Here is a 9,409-nt window from a genome sequence, read left to right as displayed (position 1 = left end):
CTGGGCGCACTCCCTCCGGCCGCTGAACCGAGCGGACGCCTGGGGTCGCAGCGCAGCCCTCCGCACCCCTTGTCTATCATGCCCCGGGCCCGGGCTGTGGCCGCCGACGCAGCCAGGACACCATGCCCGAGGGCGGCGACGGCGGGGAGGCGCCCGCGCTCATCCCGGACGGCGAGCCGCTGCGCGAGGAGGTACTAATGCGGGTGGAGAGGCTCGAGCGGGCCGGGGGGAAGGAGGAGGGCGGAGGGCCAGACCCGGGAAGCCCTGCGGAGCCAAGTCCCGGCGCCCCTGTGACCGATGACGTCATCGGGGCAGCCCCCTGCCAGGGGTCCTGGGACCCAGGGACCCGCGTGGGCTCAGGGGTGGGGCGGCTGCGCAGGAATGGGGGGCGACTCCGCCCCCGAGACCCTTCCTCCAACCTCTCCTGCCCAGTGACGTCAGCGCCTAGCCCCCACGTCCCCATTCCGCAGCGTGACCCAGAGGCCACTGTCACCCCCAGGTTTGGGGTCAGGCCCCCAGCCCAAGCAGTCCTGTAGCTCACGGGCGCTTGCCATCGCCTGCATTGCAGCATCGGCAGCAAGGACTGGCGTGGGGGTGGGGGCAGAAGGGAGGAGGGGCGGTGGAAGGGAGTTGAGGTGCCTCCAGTACCCACACACACCCCCCACAGAGAGACCTTTGGGCCCACCTTGTAGGCTGGGGCCCTGGGAAGGCCCCTCCACTAGGCAGGAATGGAATCTGCAAGAGGCCTGGGTGGGGTGCTGGGGGGAGGTGGCAAGCTTATGTGCATGTGTGTGTGTGACGGGGTGTGTGTTCCCACACCTGTGTGGACATGTGCCCTCTGGCCAGGCGTGGGTAGCCCTCGGTGTGGGTGGGCTGTAATGTCTGTACAATGCCGTGAAGGGTGGGCCTCTTCCGCGTGGAGGCTGTAGGGTATGAGTGTCATGTTGCAGAGGGTGGGGTGGGGTGTGTGACCCTGCTTAGTGTCACATGTGTATATACCCGTAGGATGTGCATGTGTGAGCACACAGATAGAGCATGCAGTAGGTGTGGGGTTTGCACCCTGTGAAGGGTCAGACATGTGTGGATGACCAGGAAGGTGGACAGCCTGTGATAGGGCTACAATGTATGTTTCAGAGAGTCTTACAGGTGCACATGCATGTGTATGTGTGTGTGTGTGTGCGTGTGTGTGTGTGAGAGAGTGAGAGACGCTGGCTAGGTCAGGGAGATGGTGTGGCCCTGTGGTAGGTGGACCGCAGTGCACGTAGAAGGCAGTCACAAGTTGCCCTGGGTAGGGTGGTTCCTGTCCTCCTGGGTCCCTCAAGTTCTGGTGGTCCTGAGACGGGGCATGTGGTCCCTTAATCCACCTCTGCTGTTTCCACCAGACCGTCTCTTCCTTCCTTCTTCCTTTCACCCACTCCTTCCTTCCCCACCTCCTTCTCACTCCATAAGTATCTGGGGATGAGGTGGGGGCCAGGTTGGCAGCTCTGCCAGGGGAGGCAGCCCAGGCCCTGGGGACCAGGGAGTGGCCTCTATCACCCAGCAGCTCTGCCCCACCCCCTTCCTCAGTGCAGATGGGGAGTGGAGGATGGCCCTCCATCTGCTCCCTACCCCCCAAGACTTACACTTCCTCTGCTGCCAGCTCTTCTTTGTCACTTACTTCAAAGCCTCGCCTGAGTCTTCCTGCAAACTCTAGTGGATCTGAGGGACCAGAGGGGGTGACAGAAGAACTGATGATATTTATTCTCATGGTCAGACCCTATACCTTACCACTTCTTCACACATATGATCTCGTATCTGGAGTCCTTACAAACCCAGTTTACAGATCAGGCAATTGAGGCCCTGAGAGGATGAGGGGCCTGCCCTGGCCATAAAGGGCATGGTAGATTTGGCATCAGACCCTGGAGAGTTGGGTTGCATGGCCAATGAGTTCATCTCTCTGACGGCCCTTGTCTCTGGACTTGCAGGGACAGGTAAGTCAGCCACGGAGACTTGACCAAGGCAGAGACATGATCAAGACCACACAGCAAATCAGGGCACAACTAGGACCACACTCAGGTTTCTCAGTGGCCGTTTGGGGTCCTTCTTTCTCCCAGCAGAGACAGGGCTGGGTGTGCTAGGTGCCCTCTGATGGGCCTAGGTGTAAATCCCGCCACTCCACTCCAAGTTAACAAGAAATGGCATCCCTCAGAGCTTCAGTTTCCTCTTCTATGGGTGGGGAATCTCATAACAGCCCTCCTACTGGTGTCAAGAGAGTGGCAGGCTGGCTAGGGTCCCCTTCTGACCCCCATCCCCTCTCCCCACCTGCAGCAGCGTCCCCTGAAGCAGTCGCTGGGAAGTTCTCTGTGCCACGAGTCACACTGGAAGTGCCTGCTGCTTACCGTGCTCATCCACGCCTGTGGCGCTGTGGTGGCCTGGTGCCGCCTGGCCACCGTGCCACGGCTGGTCCTGGGCCCCGAGGCAGCCCTGGCCCGTGGGGCCGGGGGCCCGCCGCCCACCTACCCGGCCAGCCCCTGCTCCGATGGCTACCTGTACATCCCGCTGGCCTTCGTCTCCCTCCTCTACCTCCTCTACCTGGCTGAGTGCTGGCACTGCCACGTGCGCTCCTGCCAGGCGCCGCGCACCGACGCCAACACAGTGCTCGCGCTGATCCGGCGGCTGCAGCAGGCCCCGCCCTGCGTCTGGTGGAAGGCCACCAGCTACCACTATGTGCGGCGCACGCGCCAGATCACCCGCTACCGCAACGGCGACGCCTACACCACCACGCAGGTCTACCACGAGCGCGCCGACAGCCGCACAGCGCGCGGCGAGTTCGACTACTCGGCGCACGGCGTCCGCGACGTGTCCAAGGAGCTGGTGGGCCTGGCGGAGCACGCGGCCACGCGCCTGCGCTTCACCAAGTGCTTCAGCTTCGGCAGCGCGGAGGCCGAGGCCTCGTACCTCACGCAGCGGGCCCGCTTCTTCGGCGCCAACGAGGGCCTGGACGACTACCTGGAGGCCCGCGAGGGCATGCACCTGAAGGACGTGGACTTCCGAGACTCGCTCATGGTCTTCGCCGACCCGCGCAGCCCGCCCTGGTACGCGCGCGCCTGGGTCTTCTGGCTGGTGTCGGCCGCCACGCTCTCGTGGCCGCTGCGCGTGGTGGCGGCATACGGCACCGCGCATGTGCACTACCAGGTGGAGAAGCTGTTCGGCGCCAGCTCCCCGCCACCCGGCGCCATGCCCAGCGGGCCGCCGCTCTCCCGCGTGGCCACGGTGGACTTCACCGAGCTCGAGTGGCACATCTGCTCCAACCGCCAGCTGGTGCCCAGCTACTCCGAGGCCGTGGTCATGGGCGCCGGCTCGGGCGCCTACCTCCGCGGCTGCCAGCGCTGCCGCCGCTCGGTCAGCAGCAACTCGCTGCCCCCGGCCCGGCCCAGTGGGCCCCGCTTGCCCTTCAGCCGCAGCCGCCTCTCGCTGGGCGCGGGGGGCCGGGCCACGCCGGGGGTCTTCCGCAGCCTGAGCGGGGGACCGCTGGGGCGCCGAGGGGAGGACACGGAGCCCCTGGAGAGCCCCCCGTGCTACGAGGACGCCCTTTACTTCCCGGTGCTCATAGTCCACGGTGACAGTGGCTGCCAGGGGGACGGGCAGGGGGCACTCTGATACCCCCCCCGGCGCCACGTGGCTCCTCCGGTGTCACCATCCCACCGCGGGCTTCTGTGCCCGCGTACTTGCCATCCAAAACACGAGGGGAGGCAGAGGGGTTCACACGCGGGGCGGGTGGGGGTCCTTGGACTCAGCGTGGTAGCCGGGGGGTGGGGTGGATGGCACTTCGGTGGCATCTAGGGGCTGTCCCTGGTCCTTGATGTGGCTTCCCTCCACCACTTATCTACCCCCTGGGTGGCAGGTGAGCTGGGGGCGGGGGGTCCTTCACACTGGGCAGGGGAGGAAGCTTCCAGAAGGCCTGGGGCTGGGTGAGGAGTCCTGGAGAAGCGGTGGCCTGCAACAGGCGGCTACCGCCCCGGCCGCTGAGCCTTTCTGCAACCCAGAAGCACAAATTGGTGGCCTGGGGCCATGCCAAACCGGGCTGGCCTCCCTGAAGCTGAAGAGCTGGTGATGGGGGCACTGTGGCCTAGGCCCCACTACCTGCCAGAGTCCCCATGCGCCTCTCTTGATGAGCCCCTCCCCGCCTGTCCTCTGGCCCCCTTGCGTGCAGCCTCCCCTCCTTGGGGCCTGATTCTTGGAGCACAGCCTTTCCCCCCCCGCACCCCACTCTTTCCCTACTGCCCACCACGCCTCCACCGCCAGCTCCCCCTATAGCAGGCTACACTCAGAGCCCCGTCACCATCCTTCCTGTGTCGTCCCTCAGCTTGTCCTCCTCCTCGAGTCCCCTTCCTCCATGTCAGCCAAGCACACACCGCACACACCTCCAAGCTTTGTCTCCTCGTCGCTCCTGGACTTTTCTATTTTTCACTTTCCTGATGACTCCAGGGTCACAGGATGTCCAGAGGCCCCAACCCTGCCCATTGCCTCTCAGGCAATACCCTCACTCCTCTAAGGAGACCTTGCTTCTCCATCAGTGGGGCCCAGCCCAGGGGACAACACCCCTCTCCCGAGAAGGACCACATAGTCCCTTCCCTTCCACCTGGGGTGTGCATCCTTCTCAGGGGTCGGTGGGGGGAAGAGGAGGCAGAAAAGCCACAGATAAAATAAAAGATATGAAAAGGAAAATCCTGTTCTGTGTGTTGCTGGGGCTTCAGGGAGTCATGTTGACCCCTGGGAGGGTCGCTGGGTGGCCTCCTGCCTTCCGGAGTATGTGGATTCTCCTTGCATGTCAGAGATGTCTCAGGTTCGAGTTTCTCTGACAAGAAACCAGCTGATGCCACTTCTGGCTCTGGAACCTGGGCAGTTTCTAAGGTATAATCCAAAGTGGCCCATTTTCTAGCATTGTCAGATGCTGAAGACCAAGGGTGTGATGGCAGGTGTCCACCGTAGCCTGCAGCATGTGATCTTTTTATTGGTAGTATAAGTTGGGAGCTTGGAGGACATGGGTGGAAATACCCTGCCCCTTTCACATGCAGGCTGGCGTGAAGATCCAAGATGGCAAGGTCAAAGGGAAAGCCTCCCTCACCAAAGGAGCCCAGAGCGGTGGCATCGCACATACACAGTTGTGCAGAGTGTTCCCTGCTCAAGGACACTAGGTTGAGGCGCAAGTGTAGTTGACTGCAGTCTTCACTCCGCTGCCCAAACTCTCACATGCTGTCCATTCTCCTGGAGAAAGAGGGCCTTCTAATTTGTGCAAAGATTCCTTAAGGGCTAATGGTGGCCCTGGAAGGGTGCTGAGAATGGATGAGATTTCACAGACAGGCAGAGGGCGTCCTGAGCAAAGGTTGGGAAGTAGAGCAAAGAACTATGGAAGGCTGGCTGAGGCCTTCACTTCCACACCTAGAATTTGTCTTTACACGGTGGCAAACTGGAGCCATGGAAGGTATCTGAGCCCAGTTGTGATACGGTCACGTCATATCACACAGCAGAGCGTTCAGCAGAAGTCCCTTTGCCTGCTGGTCATGTGGGGTGGGTGGGGCTGGAGACTGGAACTCTGCCCATCAGTCACACTGGTTCGCTCCTTTGGACGATAAATCAATTCTTTGTTTAGAAGCAACTTAGAAGACACTTTAGCGTTCAGAAAGGCCACAGTGGGCTGGGCAGGAGTGCCTGTGTGCTGACCGCACCTTCCCCCACAAGCAAATCTCGTCTGTCACCTTCTCCAACCTCTCAGCCACTAAAGGCCCACTCGCCCCTCAGCCTGTCATGACAGAACCCCAGTTTGTTGGGTTTGGAGTGTGTTTTTTTTAAGAAGACAGTGAACCTAGCTAAAAGTGTACAATTTCCCTTGAACAGATGGTGACTATGTGACTTATTTTAGGGCATTATATATAAGTAGACCATGCTGGAAGAGCTTTCAGGAGTGTTCCTTGAAATAGAAACAGTACTGGCGATGACCATTTTTGTCCTCTCTGCCCCATCTCCTGCATTCAGCCTCGAATGCAGTTGTAGTCGCTGGAATTTAAGCGGCTCTTTAGGACCAGGAGGTGGTCTTGAGAACAGTAGCCATGGGCTGAGGTGAGAGTGGCAGAGCAACAAGATAAATGATGCCATGGATGCCTTCATGTCATCTCTGTATCACCTACCACAGATGCCAGCATGAGCAGGAAGTAAGCTTCTGGTCTGTTTAAGCTACTGACAATTTCTCTTTCTTACACTGAGGAGGAACTGAAGCGCTTGCTGCAGAAGATCAAGGACTACAGCTTCCTATATGGACTGAAGCTCAACATCAAGAAAACAAAGATTCTCACCACTGGGCCAATTGGCAGCATCAGTATGGATGGTGAGGAGTTTGAGATAGTTAACAGTTTTAATTTACTTGGCTCCATGGTCAACACTCTTGGTAACAGCAGCCAGGAAATCAAGAGACGAATTGTATTGGGAAATTCAGCTATGAGGGACCTCTCAAGAGTACTGAAGAGCAATGATGTCAGGCTGGAGACTAAGGTGCGCCTGATCCGGGATATAGTCTTCGCAATTACGTGCTATGCATCAGAGAGTTAGACAGTGACTAGGGTAGACAGAAAGAGAATCGATGCCTTTGAGCTGTGGTGCTGGAGAAGAGTGTTGAATATACCATGGACTGCTAGGAGAACAAACAGGTTTGTCCTGGAGAGGGTGAAGCCAGAATGCTCCTTGGAGTCAAGGATTCTGAAGCTTCATCTGACATATTTTGGGCATGTTGCAAGGACGGACTGGTCCTTGGAGAGGAACATCATGTTTGGCAGAGTGGAGGGGCGACAAAGGAGAGGAAGACCTTTGATGAGATGGATCTATTCTGTGACTAGAGAGGTGGGAATAGGTGCGTTTGAGATGGCTAGGTTGGCACAGGATAGAACAGCATTTAGAGCTCTTGTACATAGGGTCGCTATGAGTCACAAGCGACTCGATGGCACATAACAACAACAACAACCCTGAGACCAGCAGACTGTAAATTATCTGTTGCTCAAAACTCAGTGACTTAAAACAATAACCATGATTTCAGACAGGGCACAAGGAGAGTGGTGTGTCTCTTCTCCAGTATGTCTGGGCTCTAGAACCTTCCAAGGACACATTCACTTACGTGCGTGCTCATTGCGCTGCCTGATGGCTGAGGGTCTAACTGGGGCTGTTGGCTGTCTCTTCACACACCTGGTCTCATCCTGCGGCTTGCGCTGCCTCATCACGTGGTGCTGGGAGGGTAGAAACTTTATGATCTAGCTTCAGGAGTCTCACACAATCACTTCCGTCCCATTCTAGTAACCAAGGGGCTTCAGTATGACAGAAATGGTGAGGATGGCACAGGATTGGGCCAGGTTCCAAAGAGTCAGGGTCAACATAAAGGCACTTAATGACATTACAAAATCCCACATAGTGCTGAGGGGAGGGACCATGAGACCCCAGGTCTTGAGAGTAGCTTGTCAAAATCACATTGGAAGAAGAGCATGTGTGATGGAAGAGAAATCAATATAGACATCTCGGAAATATAATCAGTTAGTGAACCAAATGCCATTCCTGATTGGCATCTATGAAAGGATTTTCAAAATGAACACCAATCTTTGTAAGATGCTGGTTGGAGGAAGTAAGGGAGTGGCATGTCAGGTGTGCATCTGTTGAGGACAGAGTGAGTTGTTCATGGTATTTGTTGGAGCCTGTAGCGCGTAGGTAAAATAACTATAGCCACAAATTCTTTGCAGTTCCTCCCAGTAAAGGTGGAATCCATTCCCCCACTCTAAATTTGGCCCAGTCATGTGACTTGTTTTCGCAATAGAATGTGGTGGAAGCGAGGCTGTGAAACTTCTACAATGGATCCTCAAGAGGCCTTGCAGTGTCCAGTTCTGCTGTCCTGGAACCTTGAGAGCAGCTGGGAAGATGCCCGCTGTAGCCTGCTGACACACAAGGCCGTGCTGCAGAGAACCAAGACCCCCAGCCGTGAGCCAGCAACAGCTTGCAGACCTAGAGTGAGCCCATCATGGACCCTTCAACCCCTGTGGAAGCACAGATGATTATGGCCTGCAGGAGTGACCCCGTGTGAGTGACCCCAGGCATGGAAAGCCAGGCTGAGTCAAAACTGCTGACTTATACAATGATGAGAATTCCTTATTGTTTCAAATCACTTAGTCAGGGTCATTTGTCCCATGGGATAGATGCCTGAGGCCAGACCCTGGCCCCATCCTGCTTCATGAAGAAGAATCAGGGGGCCTGCTCACTCTGGAGGAGAGGGAAACAGAACCCCGTATCTGATGGCCGTTCTCATATGAGGTCCCCTGATGTCTCCTGTTGGAATGGGAAGTCTGTGCTGGAGCCAATCAATCCAGGGCATCCTGCCCCTGAGCCCAGCTGTGCTCCCAGGTCCTGGGGACTCCACCTCTGTCCTCTCCACAAAGCCTGTGTAGTCCAGCTGAAGCCTGGCACCCCATTTCCACACAACCCCCACTCTGCTCTTCTCTCCCTCTTTTCCATCTCAGTAACTGGCTCCATTGTCCACCCAGGTGTTTTATTCACACACTTGCTCAAAGGTTCTTTATTGTTGTAGTTTATATTTTGTATTATGCACAAGTTCAAATATTACAAAAGCAAAGATTGCGTTAAGGCGCTCAGGACTGCAGCCCCTTTTGGCTATTCTTGTGTTGTCCACACACCTTGTCCCCTAACTTCTTACTTTAAAAAAAAAGATCTAAGGGTGCGCTGGTGGCCTTGTGCAAGGAACAGCACTGCGCACTGCAATACCAAAGATGCGCAGTTCAAATCCACCAGATGCTCTGTTGGAGAAGGAGGGGCAACTTCCTCCTGTACCAGTTGGATCTGATTTGACTTTACACAATAAAAAAATAAATAAATTTTTTAAAAGGATGTTAAAATAAACAACAAAATCAAAAAAATTCAGAAAAAATTATGTTGTTGTTGTTGTTATGTGCCATCAAGTCGCTTGTGACTCATAGCGACCCTATGTACAACATCCCTAAACCCTACTCTATCCTGTGCCAATCGCACTGTCTCTGACACTCCCATCCCGATCACCCCAGTCACTGAATCAATCCACCTCATAGAGGGTCTTCCCCTGTGCATTGTCCCTCCACCCTCCCAAGCATGATGTCCCTCTCCAAGGACCTGTCCATCCTTACATGTCCAAAGTATGTCAGATGAAGCCCCAAAATCCTTGTCTTCAAGGAGCAGCCTGGTTTAACCCTCTCCAGGATGAATCTGTCTTCCTAGCAGTCCATGGTACCCTCAATACTCTTCTTCAGCACCACAGCTCAAAAGCATCAATTCTCCTTCTATCCTCCCTAGTCATTGTCCAACTCTCTGATGTATAACAAGTGATTGCAAAGACCATGTGACACCATTG

At 56.3% G+C, this 9,409-nt stretch overlaps 1 protein-coding gene across 1 annotated transcript; it reads left to right on the top strand.

The window, feature by feature from the left end:
• Positions 1–4: 4 nt before the first annotated feature.
• TMEM151A (transmembrane protein 151A) lies at positions 5–3,768 on the top strand. The gene is made up of 2 exons (XM_006893296.1): positions 5–191; positions 2,308–3,768. Exons 1-2 carry the CDS (start codon positions 123–125, stop codon positions 3,637–3,639), a joined length of 1,401 nt encoding a protein of 466 aa, XP_006893358.1. The 5' UTR covers positions 5–122; the 3' UTR covers positions 3,640–3,768.
• Positions 3,769–9,409: the final 5,641 nt, after the last annotated feature.

Source organism: Elephantulus edwardii, unplaced genomic scaffold, assembly GCF_000299155.1.
Source record: "Elephantulus edwardii isolate Elephantulus edwardi_28Jun2011 unplaced genomic scaffold, EleEdw1.0 scaffold00126, whole genome shotgun sequence".
NCBI lineage: Eukaryota > Metazoa > Chordata > Mammalia > Macroscelidea > Macroscelididae > Elephantulus > Elephantulus edwardii.
This window is presented reverse-complemented; position numbering and strand designations above follow the sequence as displayed.